The sequence below is a fragment of the Pelodiscus sinensis genome, chromosome 7, assembly GCF_052426305.1.
Source record: "Pelodiscus sinensis isolate ZL-2025 chromosome 7, ASM5242630v1, whole genome shotgun sequence".
Lineage (NCBI taxonomy): Eukaryota > Metazoa > Chordata > Testudines > Trionychidae > Pelodiscus > Pelodiscus sinensis.
In genome coordinates, this window is record NC_143058.1 from 4,866,979 (window position 1) to 4,893,773 (window position 26,795).

General features: G+C 42.2%; 1 protein-coding gene across 1 annotated transcript in view; it reads left to right on the forward strand.

Annotated features, from left to right (window-relative positions):
• Positions 1-26,795, forward strand: part of MAP3K2 (mitogen-activated protein kinase kinase kinase 2) — a 102,294-nt gene that overhangs the window by 37,202 nt on the left and 38,297 nt on the right. Inside the window, exons 2-6 of the mRNA XM_075933035.2 lie at positions 708-777; positions 8,746-8,864; positions 14,800-14,840; positions 24,384-24,483; positions 25,656-25,769. Coding sequence (XP_075789150.1) covers positions 771-777; positions 8,746-8,864; positions 14,800-14,840; positions 24,384-24,483; positions 25,656-25,769 — 381 coding nt within the window. The 5' untranslated portion in view covers positions 708-770. The remainder of the gene's footprint in view (positions 1-707; positions 778-8,745; positions 8,865-14,799; positions 14,841-24,383; positions 24,484-25,655; positions 25,770-26,795) is intronic.

Here is a 26,795-nt window from a genome sequence, read left to right on the forward strand (position 1 = left end):
TATAAATTCACTCCATTTAATGCCTAGTATTTTCGTAAGGCATTTGCTGTCATTGACATTTATACAGCTTTCTATACCTCTTATGCAGTGGTCCTCAAAATGCGGGGCATGCCCCCCTTTGGGGCCATGAAGTAACATTCATGGGTGTATAGCAGAGCCTGGGCCAGTTCCCCCCCCCTCCGGGGGTGGGGGAGGGAGTGCCACCCAGCTCAGCTCTGCTTCCATGCTTAGCTCCCAGCTGTGTCTCAACTTCCTGCCTTGACCCCTGAGTGCAACTTGTCTCCTAGCATTTGGCTTGCTCCCATACCCAGCTGTGGCCCTAGCCTCAGCCCCCTTACTATTTGTCGCTCCCACACCGTTCCAAGTCATGGTCTTGCTCCCAGCTGGGATTGCAGACAGGAGTAATGGGGGTACAACATGAAAAGTTTGGGGATCACTGCTCTAGTAGATTTTCAGCTTTCACATCCATATGTTGATGTGCTAGTAGCAACTGAAATGAAGATTAATAATTTGGTCCTTAAATTGTAGTTGTTGAGGTTACATTAGATTAAAACTTAATTCCATAGTTTCAGACGTGGTTTAAAACCCTCAAGAAATCTAGGCGTCAGTAAAAATAGTTATACTGCACATATAGATTTCTTTACATTTTTAAACCTTTACTCTTAATCTTTTCACTACTTATGTGTGTTAATTGTTTTTCTCTTCAGAAAATAAAAGAATGCTAATGGGAATGCCATTTCCCTGAAGTTCAGGTTTTCAGGCTGGCTGCCATGATGGGTAAGTTACCTATAACTGGAATCCAATTAAACTGTTACTTTGGCTTAATTCTGAGTGAAAAGAATAAGGCCACCTTTGTAATTAAACTGTATTGTTATGAAAGTGCATGTCATGGTTTTGATAAACTTGAATTGAGGTTTTCACTTAAAGCAGGGATTCAAACAGTTTGTATAAGAAAAAAAATCTGTTTCCCCAGAAATTACAGCCCCTATCTCTTTGGATATAGAAAAGTTTCAATTTATTTAAATTTAAATATATGGAAACGTGCTGTTAGATTACATAGCATTCACTCTGCAATGAAATCATAGGGGAGGGGAATCTTTCTTTAAAAATCATTTAAATCTAATCTGGGACGACAGACACTCAAATGCTTTAATCATAAACATATTTGTTCGCTATTTTCACTAAGACTGGATGCGAAAACTATGCATTTCTGAACCTTAAAACATTTGGATTTTTTTTGTTACATTTAATGTGCATTTTTAGGTCTTATGTTGCTTAGCTTTTGAAATGATTACACCATCTCCGTTTTAATATAAAATACCGATACATACTCTCAATCGTAACTCTCTCGTATTACTTATCTGGGAATTATAAGAAGTTATTTTTCTGCAAATTTTTGTCCTAATTTGATTCTTTAAAAATATTAATATACTATGATTGTTTAAGAATATAGTTCTTCTCCTGTTTCTGAACACACTGAAATTTATAAGTACAGGAATTTTGTCAAATCATGTGTCTGATGTTTAATGGAGTTAAGTGTTCTCAAGCTAAAACTCAGATTTCTTATTTGTATCATATAACGTGTCTTCATTTTTAGTAGGGCCCTTATGAAATTCACAATCCATTTTGATCAGTTTCATGGCCAAAGGAGTTTAAAATTGTTCAGTTTAATGTTTTCAGATATTTTACATCTGGAAATTTCACTGTATTGTAACCATGAGCTTCCTGACCTAAACGGGGGCGGGGGGGAGGGGGGGGGGTTGTCACAAAACTGATGTTAGTGTGTTTGCAGAATTGCCACCCTCAGTTCTACATTTCCTGAAGAGCTGGTCTCTGAAGGCAACAGCCACAGAATTTCCTGCAGCTAGGGGAGAATGCTGGAGGTGGAAGTTTGTATGATATCCCCTGTGGTAGTGCCCCTGCCATTCACCTGACTCCAGCTGTTAGTCTGTCAGGCTGGGGAGGGATGGAATCACTTTTCTGAAAGTGGCCATGCAGAGGGACAGATCAGACTAACCTTCACCACTGGGCACTCCCCTCCTGCCCCCAGCTGCAGAGTGCGCCAAGGATGCACAACTTTCAGAGTCCAGATCTGAAGGTTGCAGCCAGAAAGTTTTCTGCAGCTCGGGGGATTTCCAAAGGTGGAGGGGAGAGTCTGATCTCCTCCATGCTGCTGGAAGCCTTCATAGCTAGTCTCTCAGGGTATGTCTACACTGCCACCCTAGTTCGAACTAGGGTGGCTAATGTAGGCATTCGAAGTTGCAAATGAAGCCCGGGATTTAAATATCCCGGGCTTCATTTGCATCTTGCTGGGCACCGCCATTTTTAAATCCCCCTTAGTGCGGACTCCGTGCCTGCGGCTACACGCGGCACGGAGTAGGTAGTTCGAATTAGAGAGCCTAATTCAAACTACCTACTCCGTGCAGCGTGTAGCTGCGGGCACAAACTACCGTTACTCCTCGTGGAACGAGGTGTACCAGTATTTTGAATTAGAGAGCCTAATTCGAACTAACTACTCCGTGCCGCGTGTAGCCGTGGGCACGGAGTCCGCACTAAGGGGGATTTAAAAATGCTGGCGCCCGGCAAGATGCAAATGAAGCCCGGGATATTTAAATCCCGGGCTTCATTTGCAACTTCGAATGCTTACATTAGCCACCCTAGTTCGAACTAGGGTGGCAGTGTAGACATACCCTCATGCCCCAGGAACTGCAGTGCTTTCCTCCTCATAGAGTAGTCCTCCAGTCCAGTCACATTATATTTCTACTCACTTCTGGGGTATTGCAAGCCTTTTAGGTTAAACTGCCCAGTGTGTGCCAATCCTCCAGTGGCTTGTAGGGAACCTGGGTCCACTCTGTACACTGTTTTCCAGTCCAGGGATCCTCAACCCAGCAGCTCTGGGGTTTTACTCTTCCAACCTTTACTGCTCCTTCCCTAGACTGCTTTGTACTCTGCCCATTGAAGCTTCTTGCTCTTCCCCTTTGTATCAGGGAGTACATGTGAAGTTTTCCCCTTTGGTCACCTACCAATGTCCTTTCCGTGTAGACCTGCGCAGCTCTCTCTCTCGCTCCCCCCAAGTTGGACTTCATATGCAGTTAGGCCCTAAAACTCCTTATGTTTGCTCCGGGTGCAGCCTAAAGTTAAATGGACTAATTTTCCCTTTTAGGCTTTGTGTGGCATAGATACCACATAATGTCTGGTATTCTTCTTTGAGTAGTGTCCCCAAGGGTGCTCTGCTTTAGGATCATGTGCACATCCATGCGCTTTTGATGGGAGATTTTTCAAGAACAGTATCTGATTGACTTGTGCTAGCACCTTAGCCATCTTTGTGCTCCTTACTAAGGACACATAGGGATGCACAGGTAGGCTGCCCTCCATTTCTTTTTGACTCCCTTCAGTGTGGTGCAGAACGTTGACCATGCTGACTTTATTCAAACCATGTCTAATATAGTTTTAGTTTGATAGTTTGTTATTCCCCTTCTCTTCATTTTCCCTGATTGAGGGTTGATTCTGAGCTTTTGCTTTGGAGTAGATGACATGATCCCCCAAGCTGTAAACAGAGTCTCTACAACCAGCAAGCTGTCCCATTCAGTGTCTGCCATTCTTGGTTCCTGTGATATGTTAGGGAGAATCCCTCCACATCTGCAAGTGTAAAATATGTTCCTCTGTCAAAAGCAGATCTTGGAAAAACATGGAAATGAAATTAAAATTATTGATGAGGGAGTAAGTCCTAGGACTAGCTTCTGACCAAGGCTTTGAGAACCCCTTGGCACACAGGCACACATGAGTACTTTTCATACCTTATTCACTTCAGGATCCTGGTCAGCAAGAGCTTTGAAGGCTCCAGGCACTGCTACTCTGTCCACTCATCCTCTTGGAGACAGAAAGGTTCAGGGGAGGCAGCACCTATATTGATGTCTGCAGTACAGAGAGCCTCTAAATCTGTGTAAGAAAAGTAGATGTACTAGATGTCTTGATTGTCACTGAGAAGAAGGCTCTGGAGATCTGAGGTCCCAGGTGGAATTCATGAAAGCACTGAGTGGCTCTAGTACTCTGACGACATCTAAAATATCCTTTGAGACATACTATGGAATGGGACTCTGTATTGAGGACTTCTTCAACTATATTTGGCCATACCCAATGTAGAAATTTTGTCAGAGGTCTACACCATTAGACCCATCTGTATCCCTGGTACCTATACCATCAATTCATTCCTCTTCATTGATACTGCCTGAGTCTATCTCTGGATGACCTCCTATCAAGTATTTGACATCCATAGTGTTCAGACACTCAACATGAGTTCCTGTCTTGCTATTAAAACCATTCTCCTTGAGATCTTATTAAACTGGCTCCTATGTGTCCATCCTGCTGTTCCCTCTGTGTCCTCTTGTGAGTTAGAATCCTTGTTACTTGCTGGTACTGGACAGCTCTCCACACAGATTCTCTTGATTGCTTACTCCAATTTTTTTCGTGGAGACCACCTTGTTTACAGACTCCAGCCATCCAGCATGAACTGTTATCACCAACCCTTGATTATGTTGAGAATGATATTCAGATTTCAGTAGCACATTCTCCTGTTTATCCTCCGAGATGTCATTTTCCTACCCACTCTCAGATGATCAAGCACAGAAAATGTTGGCCCATGTGCATCTGATGTGATCAATGGTGGATGCCGCCTCCTATCTTCTCTGTATTCACACAGTAGCCTTGTTGGGACTCCTGAGTCCATTCTCCCCAGTATTTCATAAGGGCCCAGAATCATTATCATAGGGTACATAGGCAGGCAGATTTTGTCCTCTACTTCCACTGTCTCAACTAGAACCACTGGCAGAGACGTTTAAGGAGCATGGAATGAAGGCTGACAGGGAGGTGACTTCTCACACAATTGTATTGTCATCCCGGTGAAGCTGTAATGCCTCCACCATCTTCCATGGTAGATGATGTGCAGTAGTTTGGGAGCTAACTAAACACATCACTGATGTGCGTCAAATCTCTTGATCTAGGTCCATGTTTTTCATCATAAACTCCATCATAAATCATAGTGAAGAGCAAAAGTACATCAGTTGGCTTGCTCGAGAGTATTGCAGTAAGATGCTGATCTGCTCTTAATTTTTCCCTTGGTAGAAAAAATTTTATTGGCATTATACCATTGTTACCAATGCAGATTTTCACTGTTAGCTCCAAGTAAAACTTTTGACCTGCTTATTTTGACAGTGTCCCTTCAATGGTTGTATCCAGGGAAAACTATGGAAATGGGCATATAGAAATACAGAATTAAAATAACTCTCAATGTTTTTCTCTAATATGTTGGTCTTTTGTAACAAATGGAGTGTTCCGGAGAGATTGCTTGGTCTTCCCCTTCGTCCTCTGCAGCCTCCCTCGATTCCTTTCTTTATAAAGAGAAATGTTGTGGGAAGCCTGGTAGTTGAATTGTTTGGAGTGATGCAAATACTTTTACACTAATAGTATTTTTGTATTCTCCATTGCTCATTACTAACAAAATGAGGTGGAGGAGCTTCTTTGAAAAGTGAGTGAATTAATTTTTTTCATTTTAAATGCAATTTTGAATGCTCCTAATTCTAGGAGTGAAAAGCTCATCTACATGTAGCTTTTTTAGTGTAAAGACTGCAGATGTTTTATATTTAGTTCAAATATATCAAATCATCACCCTTATCCCACACAAACTCATGGATAGCTCATTACTGCTATTAACTAATGATGGGTACATTTTTAACATGTTTCGTTGTGTGCTGAGTCTGCCAGCATTTACAATTGTAGTGTTACTGCAATAATAAGGGACTTTGATACAATACTATATGGCAAGCCTTGCAGTATAAAAGACAGGCTATGGTATTTTTGGAATTTGCCAGTGTCTGCCCCTTCTCCCCCCCCCCCCCCCCCATCTCTGTCTCGCCTGTCTATAATTTTATCTATCATCTATCTGTCAATCAGGGTTTCCCAACCTCTGGATTGGGAGCCAAATATGGGTCGCCATTACACTTCAAAAGGGTCGCCAGGTGTCTCCCAGGTGGCTCTTAAGAACCATTCACACATTTTTTGAATTTCCCTGCGTCACCAAGTCTTCCTGAATTGTCAGAATGGGTTCCCCATCTGGAAAAGGTTGGGAACCGCTGATATATATATATATATATGTATAAAAAATAAATAAATGACAGAGTGACATTAGCACGTCACTCTCTGTGTCACAGCCCCTTCCCCCTTAGCTGCTCGGTGTCCTTCCTCCCTCCCTCCCTCTCTTTCCGGTGCTCTGGGCCAAGCTGCATGGCCTCTCCTGCCCTAGTGCGGGGGGTGGGGAGACAGGAGCCACGTGGCCTTCCTCCCCTCTCTTGGGCTTGGGTGTGTGGGTGGGAGCTGCACAGCCTCCCCCCTCCCTAGTGCTCAAGAAGGGGGTGCCGGAGCGGCGCATCCTTCCCCCTCCCTGGTGCTTGGGGTGTGTGTGTGAGCCCTGTGGCCTCCCCCCTCCTCCATGCTCCGGGGGGCAGGAGTGAGGGGGAGCAGGAGCCACGTAACTTCCTTCCTCCCTGATGCTCCAGGAAGAGAGCCTGGAGCCACGTGGCCTACCCCCTCAAGTGCTCTGAGGGGGACAGAGCCACACGGCCTTCCCCCCCATACCCAGTTCTCCAGGGGGGCAGGAACTGTGCAGTCTCCCCCTTCCCCAGTTCTCTGGGGAGGCGGGAGGGAGCTTGGTGAGCACAGCAAGCAGAGGGTGCAGCCCTCGAGTTACCTTTAAATAAATACTATATTTGAATTTCCCATAAATTGATTTCTATTTTTGAGGTCAGTAATAATAAAGATGATTTATCTAGACCTCTGTGACTCTCAAAAAGGTGTCTCTTCCACCAACAGAAATTGATCTAATACCAGATATTGCCATATCTACCTTGTCTAAGTTTTAGGCATTCATGGCTAAAGGTCTTTGGATGATTAAAAAAGATCTGCATTATTTTACCATTTACATTAAACAGTTGTTTATACATGATGCAAGTTTGTATTTAATTCTTTTCAACCTTTTTTAGCGTTCAACATAAGCCACAGCTTCCCGAGAAAGGAAGGCTATGACAGTGAAATGTTGTGTTGCTGTAAATCTCAGTACAAGTTATTTTCAAAAAGATGTTAGCTATGTCAACATAGATTGACTGTTATCCACAGCTATTCTTTTCCTTGTGTTGGGTGGCGATGGCATAAATGAATAGTATCCGTTGCAAATCCTGTAGTTGTGGTTTTACCATTCATATTTGTGGATGACATTTGACTTAGCTCTGAAACCTCTTCAAGTGAGAACATGTTATTTTAACTTACTTCCTCCTTCTGCAAAATTAACATTATAACAAAATTGCATTTCACAAGAATGCTTGCTAAGGGTCATAAAACTGAATCTTTGAACCTGGCATTCATTTATGCATAGAACCAATGCATCTATTAATATTTAACTTTGATAATCTAATAGAATTCTTCTACAGGGCTGACTACAGTGAACAATATTATATTAAAACATTGGAAACTCAGCTGATCCTTGTTTTGAAGGACTGATGGGGTCATTAATATAGTTGTTTGACTTTGTATTGTCCTCAAAGGAGGGTTATTCACATATAAAACATGAATTTCCAAGAACAACCAAGTTTCAATATATGCAACTGGTCTCTCCCTTCTAGCAATCACCTGGGCTTTCTTTCCTGTCCAAATGGCTTTAGTCATATGGAATATAAAGTCATGAAGCAGTTCTCCACATTCTCGTGGGAGCTCCTCACCACCTATTTCTATGAATTTTGCTGTAGAATTTGTCCTGAAGTTAGCTAATTAGTTCAATATGGAGAAAATCCAGAGTGGAATTCTTCATTATGTCACTGTTTTAATATTTTTTTGCGTGTGTAGTGGGATATTATTTTCCTTTACACTTCCAAGTGTACATTTATCCTTGCACACTGCTGGAGTAAGCCAAAGGCGTGTGGTTGCCCCATTGCCAGCCAGTCTAGCTTCTAACTGTCCCTTCGCTCAAACATATTAAGGTTACCCCTTTTGTCTTTGAACTCTCATTTGCCCCCCCCTTTGCCTAAGAATGATGCAGTGCTCAAAAAGAGAATGTAGTATAAAAAGCTACTTCAAGTGCAATCAGCAAGTGTTCAGTAGCAAAGGTCTCTTCTAATTAGAGTTCCAGTGTGTTGCTTGTTTGGTATGCTGGAGTGCTTCTGGTTTAGGTTAGGTAAGAATGATACCCAGAGTAAAGTCTTAACTTTGGTCTTTCTGTGCTTCAAACAAATACTACCCTAAGAGTGCATCTTTTCAAATTGAGGGTCTCATTTTTTTTCTCACATTTTTCAAAGCGTTTCACATTGAACAGCCTCTGAAACCTTTTGCCTAGTTATACAGTCTGCAATTGGGTCAAGGTGAATTGAATTGTCAGTCCTAATTTGTTAGAAAGCTGCTTTTAATTTTTTTCAAAAATTTAAAGTAAGGAATTTTTAACAATAAAAGTTCATTTCCTTAAGACCTGCTTATGATGATACTTCCTGGAAACAAATTAAATGAAGAATGTTTCTGTAATTGCAAAATGCTAGCTACCAGATCATTTATTTTTTATTAAGTTTATTGTGGTGTATATGTGCATCCTTTTTTTAAAGAGATGAGCAAACATTTACTTTTCTAGTCAATTTTTAAATGCAACTTTCAAGTTAAATAATGATTTGAACTTCTAAATGTCCTTTTTTGTTGTCCCCCCATCCCAAACAGATGAGCAGCAAGCTTTGAATTCAATCATGCAGGATTTGGCTGTTCTTCATAAGGCTAGTCGTCCTGCATTGCCAGTGCAAGAAACAGGAAAACCAAAATCATCATCACCAAAAAAACAGGTAAGTTTTTTCAGCATTTTTGTATAAATGCAGTGAACCATGTATATGATACTGTGATTTCTATAATATTTTCAATTGCAAGACCAAAGGCAGTGTTAAATGAGTGATTCTAATCTAGGGTTGCCAAATACTTTCACAAAAAATCCCGAACATGGGAAGGGAGGGAGAGAGAGGGAAATTGGTTGAGCAAAACAAACAAAAAAAGGGAGACCAAACTTGTTGAGCAAAAAATAAAAAAAAATTCTCTGCGCCTTTAAATTCCCGCGCTTCCCTGCCAAACATGGCAGGGGAAGAATTTCCCCGCTGGCCTTCTGTCGAAGAAAAACAGAAAATAACGGACATTTTACGTGTCAGGTATTTGTCTGGGTTTTTTACCGGACAGAAGACTTAATTACCGGACTGTCTAGGTGAAAACCGGATACCTGGCGACCCTATTCTAATTCCCAGTGGATGCTGCATATTTTTGAAATTACTTGCAAAAATGAATGTTAAAGGACACATTCTGAACACATGAACACTGTATCTGGTAAAGTTAAAGCATCACCTTTTGACCCCCTAATTGAATTTTTGAAGACTGTTATAGTAATTGTCACAATCACACTTTGTTTGGATCTGTCTTTTTTTCCCTGACTTTTTTAGGATTTTTATTTCAAAAGTTTGCTACCATCCTTTCTTTTAATTGTTTCCCCAGACCATATTTATTCTCACACATCTGAATTGCACTATCCAGTTATTGAGTGTCATTTTAAAGGATGTCTCCAGTGGGGGAAATATATAGGGAAGATACGAAATTTCGTTCCTTCTGTTTTACTTCAGAAATACTGGGTCTTATGAACTCTATTTTGTCCAGAGGCACTCTGGGCACCTGGAGAGCTAATGGAGATTGTGAACAATTGGATGTGAGGAAGGATTTTAGTCAGAATATTCTAATTTTATATTTATTTTGGAAAAAATCAGGTCTTCTGCAAGCTTCATAAAAAAGCAAAAGATTCTTCATCTTTGTACAGCAGGTCACTTTCTCTGCACATGTATTATGGCAAGTTAATACTATTGCCAGGATAATAATCCCATAGAATTAAATGGGTGTTTATTGGATTAGGCCCTGAACTGGTAGTCTGTTGAGACATTTGAATTTTTGCATTTGTCTGTGTATTAATCTGTTTTATCTTCAGTATTTGGAAGAAGAGGGATTTGAAAGCCTAGATATTTCACTTGTAACAAATAAGAAATTGCCATTGGAATTCTCTGTTTATGAGCATAAATTTAATGTAGTTGGTATCACTGAAATCTGATGGGTTGGTTCATGCAATTAGAATGTTAAAATCAATGTTAATACTAATTTAGGAAGGATTGAATGGGCAAAAAGGGAGGAGAAGTTTTACTCTGTCATAAATGGCATTATCTGTTTGAGTCATTGATAACTTGGAAGAAAATGACCTTGAATGCTTATGGATCAATGTCCTAACGAATAAAGCACAAGACGGGATGCTATCTGTTTTTTGCAACAGACCTCTGTCACACTAGGGAACAGGATGACAACCTCCTCATGTACCTACTTACAATGAGTAGGGAAAAGAGCTGTGTGATCGTGTGAAACTTCTGAGTGACTTGTGCTGGAGTTCTCATGCTGCTAGTATTAAAATAGCCTTGAAATTCCTAAACATTATAAATGACAATTTCCTAACTCAGTGTTTCACCCAATATGGGGGGTAATTCTTTATTATATCTTGTTCTAACAGATGAAGAGGAACTGATTACAAAATTAAAAATTAATCGGTAGCTTAGGTACAACTGATCATGACTTGATTTCATGACTTGGTATATAATATGCAAGCAGAATAAAGTCCAAAAGTGTACTTGATGCTTTAACAGGGCCAATTTCACTAAGCTGAAAACAATTATGAGCCAAATTACCTAGGAGGAAGAATTTAATCAGAAAAAATGTGAATGATTGGGAATCACTTAACACCTACCTTGAGAGACATAATGAAGGAAGAAGGCTGTACTGATTAAAAATGTGGCCTGGTTTGGAAGGGAATTGAAAACAACAGTAAAGTGTGTGTGTTGTATTAAAGATGAAAAGTTTTTACAATAGGAATAGAAAATCTTGACAGTAGTATTGGTCCATTAGTTGATGGAAATGGTAAAACTATCAATAATAATGCAGAAAAATCAGATGTTTTCAATAAATATTTGTTCCATATTTGGGGAAAAACATATGCTTTGGTCTCATCATGTGGTAATAACAGTCTTTCCATTCCACTAATATCTCTGTTAAAGTTGACCATTTTCAAATCTGCATACCCAAATAACTGGCATGTAAGAATTTTAAAAGAGCTGTCTCAGGAGCTCACAGGACCATTGATGGTGATTTTCAGGAACATAAAAATGGCCATACTTGGTCAGACCAAAGATCCATTGAGCCTAGTATTCTGTCTTCTGACAGTGGCCAATGCCAGATGCTCCATAGGGGGTGAAAAGAAACAGATAATTATCAAGAGATCCATCTCTTGTCATCCATTTCTAGCCCCGGACAAACAGAGGCTCGGGACACCATTCCTACCCATTCTGGCTAATAAGTATTAATGGACCTAACTTCCATGAATTTATCTAGTTCTTTTCGAACCCTGGTAAAGTCCTAGTCTTCACAACATCCTCTGGCAAGGAGTTCCATAGGTTGATTGTGTGTTGCGTTAAGAAAAATGTTTTTGTTTGTTTTTAAATATGCTACCTATTAATTTCATTTGGTGACCTCTAGTTCTTATGTTATGAGAACAAGTAAATAACTTGTTCACTTTCTCCATACCCATCATGATTTTATAGACCTCTATCATATCCTGCCTTAGTCTCCTCTTTTCTAAGATGAAAAGTTCCAGACTTTTTAATCTCCATATGGGACCCGTTCCAAACCCCTCATCATTTTTTGTTGCCTTTTCTGAATCTTTTCCAATGCCAGTATATTTTTTTGAGATGAGGCGACCACATCTGTAAGCACTAGTCAAGACGTGGGCGTGCCATAGATTTATATAGGGGTAATAAGATTTTTTTTGTCTTATTCTCTATCCCTTTTTTAATGATTCCCAATATTGTTTGCTTTTTGGACTGCTGCTGCACACTGAGTGGATGTTTTTAGAGAACTATCCACAATGACTCCAAGATCTCTCTTTAGTGATTATAGCTATATTAGTCCCCATCATTTTATATGTGTAGATGGGATTATTTTTTCCAATGTGCATTACAGTAGACTTCCAATAATCCGGAACCTATGGGACCTAGGTGGTGCCGGATTATCAAATATGCCAGACTATCAGGAGGTACTATAAGCTGGTTATGTATATACTGCATACATTATATATTGTATATAAAGTGTTCTTAACCCTTTTTATTGTACATACTATATACAGTATACTGTCATGTTTTAGTTTTGTTAAGCCTTTTTTACCCTTTTTGCTCAGTTCAGCTGCTGCCCCTGTTACCTTGTGACTCATTTTTTGCCGAAGCTCATTCACTAGGCTCTTGCCATTTTGATGCTGGACTATCAGGAGTGCCGGACTATTGGATGCCGGACTATTGGAGTTTTACTGTCCTTTGTATATATCAACATTAACATTCATTGGCCATTTTGTTGCCCAGTCAGCTAGTTTTGTGAGATCCTTTTGAAGCTCTTCACAGTCTGCTTTGGTCTTAGTTATCTTGAGCAGTTTAGTATCATCTGCAAATTTTGCCACTTCACTGTTTATACCTTTCTCCAGATCATTTATAAATAGAATTGGTCCCAGTACAGACCCTTGTGGGACACCATTTGTTATCTCTTTCCATTCTGAAAACTGACCATTTATAAGACTTGAAGGGCTTAAGAAGTTCCAGAAAAGTAAAAGAGCGCTAGTTTTGTGCCAGTTTTTAAGAAGGGTAAATGGGATGACCCAGGTAAATTATAGGTCTGTCAGACTGACCTTGATCCTGGGCAAGATAATGGAGTGGCTGGTATGGGACTCAATAAACAATTATTGAAGATTAATATAATTAATGCAAATCACATGCATTTAGGGAAAATAGGTCCTGTTAAACGAGCTATCTTATTTAAAAAGGTATCAGTCGATATGACCCTGTTGGAATTCTTTTTCAAGTTCTGCTACCCACAGTACAAAAAGGATGCTGAAAAATTGGAGAACGTTCAGAAGAGCAAGGAGAATTCTCTAATCCTTTAATCAGACACTTTGTAGTGATACTCAGGGAGCTCACTCTCTTTAGCTTAGCAAAGGGAAGGTTAAGCAGTGACTTGATTAGTCTGTATCTCTTCATGGGAAACAAATATTTAATAATGGGTTCTTCAGATTAGCAGTGAAAGATATAAAGTGATCCAACAACTGGAAGTTGAAGGTAGAATAAGACTGAAAATGGGGTATAAATTTGTGATGAGTAATTAACTATTGGAACAATTTACCAAAGGTTGTGATTCTCCTCCACTGGCAATTTTTAAATCTATTGATTGGTTTTGGAAATAGTTCTGCAAGTTCTGACCTGTGGTATACATTGGTCTTTTCTGCCCTTGGAATCTATAAATATTAATAAGGGTTTGACATTTTATAGCTTTCATGTGTTCAGTTTGAGTGGTAAAGTGGTGATATTCTAAAGTGTAGAATTTTGCATTACCATTGTAGGCAATAATATTTTTTCATATATAATATAAAAAACCACCACCAAGACCCTGCTTTGTGACAATTTACATGTTCCCATTTTTACAAACAACAGTGATGAAGAGCTCTGTCTGCTCTGGACTCTGTTTGAAAAAGTACTTTCTGCATATGTGGGGAAAATACTGACTTGAGCATACTTGTCCTCAAAAATTGGTAGTACGGCTAGTAAATATAATAACAATGAATTATTGGCTAGACATCATCAGAATGTTCAGTCTCATGTATGTTAGACTGTTTTCAGTAGGGAGCTGCAAGAAAGAGCTTCTTTTCTGCACAATTTGGAAAATGACCAACCTCTCCTTTACTCTTTGAGTACCTTATAAGGTGCACAAGCACTGTGACTGGGAAATAAAGAAATTTCTCACTGTTTAGACAGGAGAACAAGAGCCTCTGTGTGCCTTTAGGAGGTTCAAAGAGCTTCTAAATTATTCACCTCTGAAGGTGAAAGCTCTGGATAGTGAGTTAGTGCAATAAAGGAAATGCTTATGCAACCAGAAGTTTAGGGAGACTATTTTTTGTATCCTTCCATCTGTAACACTAAGTAATTTAGTTACGAGTCTGAATGTACAGTGCTCCAAAAGAGTAGAATAACACATTTTGAAACACTAAACTGTGTAATTTCATGGGCTACTTGAGTTGGATTCCAGACATTGTCAAGAAAACTTTTTTTGCTGTTTATCAATTTCATATTTAATTGGATATCACTAAAGAATTATATGACACTGTCTGTATTTAGTGTGTTTTTCTCTCACAAGTTTAGTTTACTTCAAAATCATCCTTTGGATCCTCATGGATTTTTCTGCATTATTATTGATAGTTTTACCATTTCCATCAACTAATGGACCAATACTACTGTCAAGATTCTTTCTATTCCTACTGTAAAAACTTTTCATCTTTAATACAACACACACACTTTACTGTTGTTTTCAATTCCCTTCCAAACCAGGCCACATTTTTAATCAGTACAGCCTTCTTCCTTCATTATCTCTCTCAAGGTAGGACATGTCATATGATCCCCTAGCAGAAGAAATAGTCTTCCACTTGCATGTGTTGTTTTTCTGCTAGAATGTTCAGTAACCTAGAAACCTTATGGGCCCGCTGAAGATTAAACAAAATGTCTGAGAATGTTAAATACATTTTTATGGTTTTCTGAATAAGGATTTGTCACCAGCACCAGCGAATAATTTATAATGGTTTCTAGTATGACTTTTTTATATATATAATTTTTTTCGTTACAGAATGATATCAGAGTCAAATTTGAAAACAGAGGTGAAAAAAGGTAAGGCAGGAAAAGATAAACTATTTCTGTTAGTGTTTGGGTTTTATTGCTATTTCTCTTAGTGTCCCAAAGAAACCATTAAAAGTACTGGCTGTTCTTTGAGTGATTGCTCCTGTCCATTCCAGATGTGTGCATGCACAGTCACCAGAAGGTTTGTCCTCTAGCAGTATCAGCTGGTTGGCTGTGGATCCTCCTGGATTGGCATCCCATTGTGGGATGTATATAAAACATTGCCAAATCTCTTCCTGCTCAGTTCCTTCTTACCACCAGTGACTATGGTTGGAGCTTTCAACTTCTCTTGCTTGGAGCATTTTTCCTATCTCTTAGCTTTTTTTAGTGTAAATCATTGTAAATAGAACTGTAGTATTAGTTCTAGTTAGTGTTATCTTTAGATAGAGGGGAGTAATCCAGTCCTCTACGCTCTTGGGGCCAGGACATGCCTTGGTCTCAGGGTAGAGATGTAAAAAGGGTTAAAATGTACTAACCATGTAACTGATTACCATTCTATTGGTTACGCTGTTAACTAGGCTTCTGCTGTTAGTACCTCAGATTAACAGTACTGGCATCAGGAACTGATAAGCATCAGCTTATTGGTTATCTGGTTAAACTTTTACACCCCTATCCCAGGGTTTCAAACTTTGCGCTTTTTGTCAGAACCCTATGCCTCCGTGATTCCTCTTGCCTTAAGTGTTTGGGCGAAGGACATGAAACAGACAAGTGCAAGTTTTGTAGGGGTTTTGGTTTCAGAACCAAAAAAGAAAGGGACTTCAGACTAAAACTCTTCCTGGTGGAGTCAACCCTACAGCCACAGTCTGTGCAGCTGGCACCAGCACTGAAATCACCTTTGATACACAGTGCTCCTTCAGTGCAGGATGTCACCGCACAGAATGGAATGGTCTTCCAAGACCCTTCACCGCCAGTGCTCTCCGGGATCAAGATCTGCAGGGACATCTTTGCAGCACTGTTCACAATCTCTGGTGCTGCATCATAAGAAGCAGCCAGCATAAGGGAGGTCATTCACTGAGGCCAAAGGAGTGCGTCCTATGCCAGGACACTCTGTGGTGCCTATGGACCAACCGGCACCCTTGAGTCCAACACCACCAGAGGAGCTGTCGAATCTGGTGCCTCTGGATTCCCTCAACATGTGGTAGGTCTGGACATGCCATCCACCACTGAGACTTTTGAAGTGGCATGGGACCTCTTAGAAATGATGGCCTAGCACTCCCCATCTCCAAAAGTGACCGGTAGACCTGCCTCGACCGGCACTGCAGTGCCATTCCAGAGCAAACCTGCCATGGTTGGCAACAGTCCACATTGCCTCAGCATCCTTCTCTTCAGGACTGCTGCTCTTCCCAGGACCGTTCCCTTCAGTACCATTCCCCTGTGCCATTTGAGACCAGTTCCCCCTTGGTCATCAAGGTCAGGCTCGGTCTTGGACTTGAATCGGGACACCTGTGTTTCCAGGAGGAGCCATCGTCATTCCACACACTTATGCCGGGATAGGTCAGTGATGCCTTGGCCCCAATGGCAGGCACCACCAGAGTAGTCCTCCTCAGATACCCAGCATGTACCATCAAGTCCAAAGCCCCAGTTCCTGGTCCGTGTTGGTGATCTCAGATAGGAGGGGTCCCCCTTCATCATCTGTTGCCAGGCCACCTCCATCCCATCATGGCAGCAAGTCCATGGGGCAACCCTGCACCGAGATCGGCATTCCGCTGGGCTCCAGCACAGAGACTGGCATGCAGCAGGGTACTGCTACCACACCACAACATGACTCCGTGATAAGCACGCTGCCTGGCACTGCACTTGCAGCTCAACTGGGGCATTGTTTTCAGAGCACCACAAACTACTGCCCAGGAGGACTCTGAACCGATTAGAGCATCTACTTCCTCTTCTCCTGATGAGGCTGAGGCAGAGTCATCTACCTTGTTACCACCAATGGATAATAGAGCTTATGGGGATCTGCTTGGGAAGGTGGCTCATAATTTAGGTCTGCAAGCAGAGGAGGTTGTTGAAGATCTTGTCCTGCTTAGGGGACATCCTGCCCCAGAGGACTCCTCTAAGGTGGCTTTGCTGTTCATCGGGACAACATATATTATAGCAAAATCTCTATGGCAACCCCTTGCCGCCATTCCTTTCACTGCAAGGGGCGTGGAGAGGAAATATTTTGTTCCCTCTAAAGTAGTGATTCTTAGACTTTTTGGCCCGTGGACCACCTGGCTCAATGCAAAGCTTTCCACGGATCACCAGTTGCTAATGGAAACTCATGCTTAACCACATAATTATGCCCAAGCCATTTTGCTAGTGCTGCAGCTAGGGAGAATGGTTTAATTTAAGTTGTTACACAGGTTGTGTTTTTAACTTTCTCATGTTTGTTTATCAAACTTCAGTTTAAACAAAGTAAAATATTAATTTGTCCAACACAAAAGGTTTCAATGTTTTCTTTATGGCAGGGGCAGGGAACCTTTTTTGGGTTGGGGGCCACTGATCCGCCAAAATATCATTTGGGGACTACACAAGTGAGAAGCAAAAACACTCCTCCAAAAACCCCCAATCAGTACACCTCATTCCTCTGGTGCTCCAGCCCCACGGGGGGAGGGGAAGGGGAAGGGACAGGGAGGATTGAAGTTCAGGGCTTCCCATAGGCCAAATTTCCTTTTCTGGGGTTCCAGAGTTAATGGATTTTGTGGACTTCCTTAAGCTCTGGTGTGGGGACATAAATGGAGGGATTCAGTGTGCGAGTGGGATAGGGATGGGGGTGCAGGATCTGGGCAGGAGATGGGATGCAGGATGCAAAGTCTGGGTAAGAGAGAAGGTGCAGAAGCAGGCTGGGAGTAGGGTGTCTGGCAAGGGAGGAGGGAGCAAGAACAATGGTGGATGCAGAAGCAGGGTGGGGGTAGTTGTCTGGACGGTGGGAGGGTACAGAGCAGGGCTGGGTAATTTTTTGATGGGGGGGGCACTCCAAGAATTTGGTAAGTGATGGAGAGTTGCACTCTTCCATTATTAATGGAGGAGGTGGGGGGTCTGGGATGGAGGTTGGGTGCAGAAGGGAACTTGGGTAAGGGATTGGGGTGTGGGATCTGGGAGGGAGCTTGGGTGAATGAGCGTATCGTGCCCTGGGGCAAGAGTGGAATCAGGAAGGGGTCCGGGGACTGGGAGAGGAGTGTGACCTGGGGTAGGGGTGCAGGAGTTTGGGTTGTGACTTTGGGCAGGCAAGTGGGATGCGGAGTCTGGGAGGAGTATGAGTGCAGAAGAGGATTCTGGCCCCGGAGAGGGGTGTAGGAGGAGGGAGTACAGGGCCTGGGAGGGGATTAGAACCTGTGGTAGGAGTGCAGTATAGGGTGCAGGGTCTGGGAGGAGGTTGTAACCTGGGGCAGGAGTGCAGAAGGGGGGTTCAGGGATTTGGGCTGTAACCAGGAACAGTGGATTGGGTGCAAAGCCTGGGAGGGTGTTCTGACGTGAGGTGGGGCATACAAGGAGATGCGGTGTCTAGGAAGATCTATGGGATCTGGAGCAGAGGTGCAGCCTGACTCCCAGCCAGCAGCCCAGCAGGTTCCTTAGCTGGGGCCAGCTGAGGCTCTTGCAGGCTGGATCGGCCCGCAGATTATCTTTTGCCCAGCCCTGCTGTAGGAACAAGCTGGGAGTGAGGGGAAAGCTCTTAATTATGCTACTGTCCTGAGATCTGGGCTTTCTTGGCACTCCCTCCCCTCCCCATGGGGAAAGCCCTTAATTATGCTGCTGTCCATCTGAGCTTTCTTCACACTCTCTGCCTCCCTCCCCCCATGCGGGGGAAGCCCTTGACTACCTGCAGTTCCCTCAGGTGAGCTGGGCAGGAGGGAGGTGAGAAATGCAGCATGGCTCTGGTCTCTGTCTCTTTTGAGCCAGTGTGGCTGGGTCGGGGCTTGGTGGACATGAGGCTAGAGTGCCAGCACACTCCCTGCTGCAGGGGAATGTGGGGGAGGGAGGAGAGATTAGTTTGAGCTGCAGGCCACCTGGGAGGTGGCCAGGGACCGCACTTCGAAAACCACTGCACTACATTATTCGGTTGCATGCCAGAGATTATGCTGTTTTCGGAAGACCAGTGCTTCTGTTGGCAACTCAGTAATCTCCAACCGCTCTACCAGATAATTGCTCGGGAGTCACCTGCTTGGAATGGGCATGAGCAATCACTCAAAGAAAAAATGGTTATCTACCTTTTGTAACTTGTTCTTCGAGAGGTGTGGGTCATGTCCATTCCAAGACCCAGCTGTCTTCCTTCTGTTTGAGTTTTCTGGCAAGAAGAAAATGAGTGGGGTGGTCTATATACAGCACTATCCCCGCACCACTCCGGGGGCTCCACAGCTGGCCAAGCAGGTACTGCTAGAGGGCAAACCTTGTAACGACTGTGCATGTGGTGCACGCGCACACACCCCAGCTGGAATGGGCATGAGCAACACATCTCGAACAACTGTTATGAAAGGTAGGTAACCATTTTATAGAAATTGTACATATGTGTCTTAAGAGAAGTAGAATATTCAGCACAAACAGACAAAATAAAGAGAATTGCATCATTTAAACAAGTAATTGAAAGCTGTTAAATATAGACCCCAAACTCTACTTAAAACTAATTAGCAAATGACTTGCCAAATCAGATTTGCATACGTGGTCAGGAATTATTGAATTAATGTATTCATAGTATGTGAAATGAGAGTGCAAAAACTGAATTGGGCCACCAGAGCTAATTTATCTGTACAAAGAATTTATAGTAATTACTGAGGCTACAAGATTTACTTGCCAACTGTGCTGCGGTTTGATGCTGTGTATGGAAGTCATTAGTAGCAATGATATTTAAAAGGAGACCTGACTGATTTAAATGTTAAGAAAAAAAATTGGTCATGAAGTCAGAGGAATAACTGACCCAGAATAGTTGTGCCACCATTGCTAGAAATGTGTAGGGAAACTCTAAATATATACTTCCAGAGAAATGAGCAATTCATGTATTTCTGCAGGCGGCCAGACTAATCTGGAGGCTTCTTCCAGCCCCAAATTTAAGGTCATATAATTGTCAGTGTGAAAAATGGGATTTAGAATTTTTTTCATTGCATAATTAACTTTATACCCTTTCCATTAGCCAAGGAGTTGTCAAATGTGATTCTTGTATGCAAATTTCAAAGAATGGACCTGATTATTTAAATGCTCTCATATGAACAACTTTATTCAGATGAGTGAAATCAGTGGGACGTATGCCAATATAAATAAGTGTTTGCAGGATCAAGCCGTACATTAGCATGACAAGGAAACACTTTGCTGTTTCTGTACTGACTGTGGTTTTGTGGGAAAATCCTAATGAGCAATTCTGCTATAGAAAAGTCTTTTGGGATTTGTAACTGGGCAATTCTGCTTGGTTTCTACTGAAATTTCAGTTCAAATGTAGCTTCGTATTGGAGGCAGTGAGATACTCAAAAGCTTAAAAAAGTATAATTCAAGTGAAGATGTATGACTCAGTCTCCCCTTTGTGGAGGTTTCCCACTCTCCTTCACTTCCATACCTCCTTCATGCATCTCCTTTTCTTGGAACTCTGTTCCTGAAATGGCTTGCCATGCCTTATTTCTCTTCTCCAGGTATTTCCTGCCAATATGCTTCCTTCCATTAACCTTAGACCTGCCTAGAGAGAGGTGGTCACACCTTAAACTGTTGAACATGGCCTAAAAGGAAAAAACCCTCTAATTATGGTCACGTTTGTTGTGTAAATAGTGAACTCTTTAGAGTAAGGGCCTTAATCTTCATATTCATGGGCATGCAGCACTAAGGATACACAGTACCAATAACCTATACTATTATAAAAGGAGAGGTGTCCGTCACACCGTCTGTCACACAACATTTGAGAATTCTCAGGAAAGGTACGATATTGTAGGCTGTGGTGATGGCTGCCGTTCTCCCCCCTTCCCTCCCCCCGCCTCCACCAAATCGGGACATGAGGATGTGGCGGCACAGGGGGCAGGCCCAGTGGGTAGGGGGGACGTGTGGGAAGACCCAGCTCAGGGGGCCGAAGGAGGGATGGGTGGAGCGTGGTAGGCAGGGGCTTACCACCAGCCCAATACTTGCAGCATCTCCCACTACTCTGTCTCCGGGCCCAATATGCCACTCGGAGAAGTCATTATGCTGCAGCAGTAGCTGCTCAATGGACCACATGGTTTGGTCCCCCACCACACTCTGTTGCCCACTGCTGCCTCCGCCCCGGTGTGCAGGAGCAACGTGGGACCCTGGCCCATGAGCCGCCCACCCCAGCAGGCACAGATCTGTATGATACCAGTGCTGTCACTAGCTCCCTGCTGCACCTTCTGGCCCCTTGTTGGGGAGATGCCCCTGGGTCACCCCGTCCAGCAGGTGGGGACAGCGGGAGCAGCAGATGCGATGGGGAGGGGAAGCGCCTTGTGGGCCATCGACCTGCTGCCCTGGCATGATGACTTCTCCAAGCGGCACATTGGGCCCAGGGACAAAGAAGCAGGAGATGCTGTGAGCAGTGGGGCTGGTGCTAAGTCCCTGCCTGCTGTACTCCACGTGTCCCTCCCTTGGCTCCCTGAGCCGGTGCCCCCAGGCCCTCTCCCGCACTTGCCCCCCATGCTGCCTGCTCGTCCTCCCCACCTTGCTGCTGCATCCTCCTGTCTCTGCCGTCCTTCCTTACTGCACTGCAGCCGTGAGGCAGGGCTCGGCTAGTGATGAGGATAAAGAGGACTCCCTTTTTAACAATAACAAATGTGACAGTTCTCTTTTTTTTTTTTTAAAGTTACATTGAAGCCTGTGCTATGGATCACCAGACATTACTGGCCTGGAAAATCTTATCAGTACAAGTTCTTCTTTTCTAATCAGAATGCTAGTGTGGCCACCTTTTAAAATGGTTGGAAAAATAGAAGTACTCTTGGGGGAGCCGGCCTGCAAGGGGAGCCAGTTTAAAAGCCAGCTCACCTTGCGGACCAGCTGCCTGCTGCTGCCTCTGATAAAGGTAGCAGTGCAAGGTGGCAGCAGAGACTGCTCAGTGGGGAGCTCGGATCCCCGCAGCACCGGCTCCTGCTCCCCTTTCCCCTTTGCTGCCTCTGATACAGAGGCAGCAAGAGGAGGGAATGCAAGTAGTCAACAAGATTAACCTATAAGCTTCAGCTTATTGGTTAATCATTTAGTCGACTACTTGCTGACATCCCTACTTTTAGTGGCCTTTAACAGACTTCACTGTCTGATGTCTGAAATTGCAATGGAAATGAATTAGCACATCATTAATGGAAGAGTGTTTTATGTAATGCAAAAGACATCTGTATAGCAACCTTTAAAATATAGGACTGTTTATACCAGCTAGAAGTAATTTGGTGCTGAATGCCCAGCTGGAGAGAGAAGGTGGGTGAGGTAACTGTTTTTTTTTATATTGGACCCACTTCTGTTGGTGAAAGCTTGCCTGCAAACAGGTGAAACTGGATAGACCAAATCCAATATGCAGGTTGAATTCTGATGTTCTTTGAGAACATGCACCTCCAAATTACATGGATAGTGTAGCACAGTGGACACAAGGTTATGCTTCCACATTGTTGTAAAATAGGATGTTGAAAGGAGGAGTCATAAGCTATTCACGAGTTCCTAAGATAATGAAGATAGTGTTCTAAACAGATGGCCAAAGCCTTCTAGTGTACAAAGTTCCAAGCTTACTAATGCACAATTAAGGTGATAAAGGAAAGAGTGACTTTCCTTAATCTAGCTTTCTGTCCTCCTTTCTCCCAAGAAAACAATGTTCTTACTGGTATATCATATTTAATAATATATAATAATCTGAACACAGATAAAAGGGGCCATTAACCATTGGTAATTTTCCAGTATTATTATAATAATAATAATAAAATTCAAGTGGAATTTCTTATCGGGATTTATGGTTCATATTTGCCTCAATAACTTAGAATAGAGATGAAGCAAAAGTCCGTTAGATGGCCTTTCTGTTGAAATAATTTAATTGCCTGCATATGAGAGATACTTGTATGTAATGGAAGCTCTGAGAGTGACACACATTTAGGATATTTTAATTTTGGTGGCATTCAGATAATGGAAGTCTTTAATGTGAGTTTATAACCCACATTTTAGAAAATGTTATGTTAATGTTGATGGTCTCATACCTTCCAAAAAGGAGGTGGGCAGGTGACATTTTCAAGCTGCACTCCTGATTTTAGGAAATGTTGGTTGCCTGAAACGGAGGTGCAGCTTGAACCTTTCTAGACTAGCACCCTCTGATCCTGATTGATGCCAAAGCAGAGAATTTGCCAAACCCTGGGAAGTCAATATTGTCTGTTAATATTACCAGTATTTCCACTGCTTACTGGCTCTGAGAAGACATTTGGGGGTAAATTAGAGTTAAATAACAGCACAGACCACAGAGAGCTAGGGATAGTAGCTGTAAACAAACTATGGGACAGCAGGAAACTTGGTCATACCCATGATAAGTAGACATCCAGCTAGATCATGCCTGACCACAGATGTTGCTGTACCAGAGAGTGCTGAAGTAGAGAGTATGCTCATCAGCCCATTACTAGTCTATATCCTATTTTTCTTAGGGCAGGTCTACACTACAAATTTACATTGGTGCAGCTGCAGCACATCTGGTGAAGACACTCTAAGCCAGAGGTGGGGAAGCTCTTTTGGTTCAAGGGCTGTTGACCCATAGAAAAATCAGTCGGGGGCTGCACACAAGCAAGAAGCAAACAAAAAAACAAACCCCTCACTGATGTGGTACCCGACTGAGTACGAGACACACACTCCCCATATTCCCCTCACACACCGGAGCCTAGGGGGGGCCTAGGTTAGTAGATTGTGTGTGCTCCAGCCCTGCAGGAGAAAGTGAGGGGCTGGAGTACCAGCGCAGGCTCCCCAATGTTGGGGTTGGAGCCCTGATCCTCGGGGGCTAGATCCAGGCAAGCTGGGGGCCGCAAGTTCCCCATCCCTGCTCTAAGCCAACAGGCTAGAGCTCTCTCATTGGCTTACTTCCACCTATGCAAGGGAGAAGCTCTCCTGCCATCATAGCACCATCTACCCAGTAGCTGGAGGGGTTACAGTTGGTGTAACTATTTCGCTGAGGGTGTGGATTTTTCATGCCCCTGAGTGATGCAGTGATACTGAAATAATTATGTAGTGCAGATCACGCTTCAATAATGACTGCCTCTTCTGTTCTGTTTAGTTCTGTTAAACAGAAGTTATTGAAATTTATAAGAAACCTCTACTGGAATATTTTAAGCAGAATTTTGAAATATTTAAGGCTGTGTGTGTGCTCACCAGAGTGGAGCAATATGCATGTTACTAAAGCACAGATAGCAGGGCCTAATTTTATGCTTATTAACTGGGAGTTCCTTTAATTTTTACTGCAGAATATGCTTTTTAAAATTTATTCTGCATATTAATGTTCTAAAAGGCAGCAGAAGTTTTGTAAGCCTTCTTTCTTTTTCTGTAATAAGATTACTCATAGGTAATTCATTAATAAGCAGTAATCCTTTCAAATTAGCGAAAATTCTCTAAAAATTATTTTTTGTGTTGCAGGATTCTACAATTTCCCAGGCCTCTCAAACTAGAAGATCTTGCTTCTAAAGCTAAAGTGGCTTTTGGACAGCCTATGGACTTGCATTACAGCAATAATGAGGTAATATTCTGCCTTCCTAAATCTTCAGTTTCTCATATTTTAATGAATTAATGGTTTTGACAGCTGACTATTTTTAAGATTGAAATCCAATGTATTTTCATAATGACTGAAGGTCATCTGGTGTTAGGCTCCACACGGTGTTTCAAAGTGGCAGCGCCATGTGGAGCCCAGGGTCAGCTCGGGACTCAGAGTCCCCAGCTGACCCTAGGCTCCATGCAGTGCTGCTGCTTTGAAACTCCACAGGCACCAGCAGGGGACTGCCTGAGTCCCCCGCTGGCCCTGTGCTCTCTGCAGCGCTTTCGCCTTTGAAGTGTAGCCTTTGAAGTGGCTGTTGCTACACTTCAAAGATGGAGGTGCCCTTATCGACTAATTCGATTAGCCAGTTAATTTAAATTTAACACCCCTAGTACAGAGATGCACATAGTACCAGCAGCTGGCCCCCTTGAGTAACATGTGGGGCCATGGCAGGTGGGGAGCCTGCCCAAGGGTTGTTGGCGGCCAGAGTATTGTGGCAAGCCTGACTCTAGTTTGGTGAGCCAAATCCAGCCATGGACCATATTTCATTCGCCCCTGCTCTACAGTGACCATTATGATGAAGTCCCAATTCCTGAGGATGGGTTTCTGATACTAACACAATACAGATACTATTTAATAGCTTAGTATTTGGTTTTGTTCTAAAACGTACCCTTCTTCTCCCCCTTTCTCCCCTGTATTTTTCTTTGAGTGACAGGTGGCCAAATTTGCAAAATGTTTTATTGCTCACATTTCATTAGAATAGGTACTTGTACACAGGGTAAATCTATTGATGTAGAACAGTTTCTTTATATAAATATAAGATATTTTCATTCCAATTTGATTAACATCTAGTTATGGCTTTAAAATGTCAGTTTATTATTTTAGTGGATTTTAGTTGGCAATTTGTGATTCTGGCCTAGGCAAATTAATTTAGTTCATGTTTTTCTAGTGCAGTTTGTATTTATCCCATCTAGGAATGTTCGTGTCTGGAACTATTCCTTGAATACTGTAATTTACTTAATAAATAAGTCATTGGGGATGTATATAATCAACATTACTATGTGAAAATTGTTATAAACCCTGATGCTATATGTTACTACCAACCCTACTCTTTTTGTGTTCCTTGTTAAGTTGACTATTTTCCTATCTCCCTGTAGTTGGTGATTCCATTAACCACACAGGATGATTTGGACAAAGCTGTTGAACTGCTAGATCGTAGTGTTCACATGAAGAGCCTCAAGATATTGCTTGTAATACATGGAAATACACAGGTATTAGTATATTAATGGCTAGATTAAAGAGTTAAAAAGGATACTGCCTAATTAAATTGCACTTCCATCTGAAATATAACGGTTATTGTAATGCCTAAGGTTACTCAGATTAGAATGTTTTTCTGTTTGTTCAGTTTATTTACTTTATGCATGTAACATTATTTTACATTTGGTCAACTTCACTCTGTTCTCCTAGAGAGTTAAATTGTTCTCCTTACCATCTGTATGTGTGTATGAGTTTGTACAACAGCAAAAGATGCATTTATTAATATAGTAAAATATGATGTAATATTGCCAACATTGGCATGTAATTTCAGGGGCTGGTGCAGATCTTGAAACTGCTATTGTACCTATTTTTAGATTAACAATTTCAAGTTGTTTCTTTAAATAAAAATAAATGTTCAAATGCATCTGTCACAACAAGTGTTAATGAAAATACATTGAACTTCCATAATCTATTTTTCCATGATCCGGGGATATCTGTGGTTCAGACCCTGTCAGGGGAGCAGGAAGTGGCTCTGCACAGCTGCTGCTCCCCATGTCCCCTAGCTGGGAGAATGTCTGTGTAGCAAAGTGCTGCTCTGGAGGACCACCCAGACCCCACCCCCTCACCCACAGGACACTCCTATACCCTCCTTTCCTTCCCGACCCCATGCTTTGATCCCCCATGCCTTTCATTATGGCGAACACCCAGAGTCTGGAAAATTCTATAATCTGGCCTACACTATTTCCCATGGTTGCCAGATTAAAGAGGTTCAAGTATAATAGGTTTTTGTCATTTCACTGCAAACACAATAGGATTTGGTCATTTAAGTTGTTACATTATAAATAATAATTATTTCATATAGTGACTCTTTCGAGTTGAAATCCAAACATGAGCTAAAAAATAATGTATTTTTTTCACAAATTGAAAATTGCAAGTTTGAAAAAAATCCTAATTTGTAACAAAAAACATAATTTACTACTTCAATATAATTTTAAAACCTGGTTGTAGAAATGTTTGAATAAACTGGTGTAATGATATAG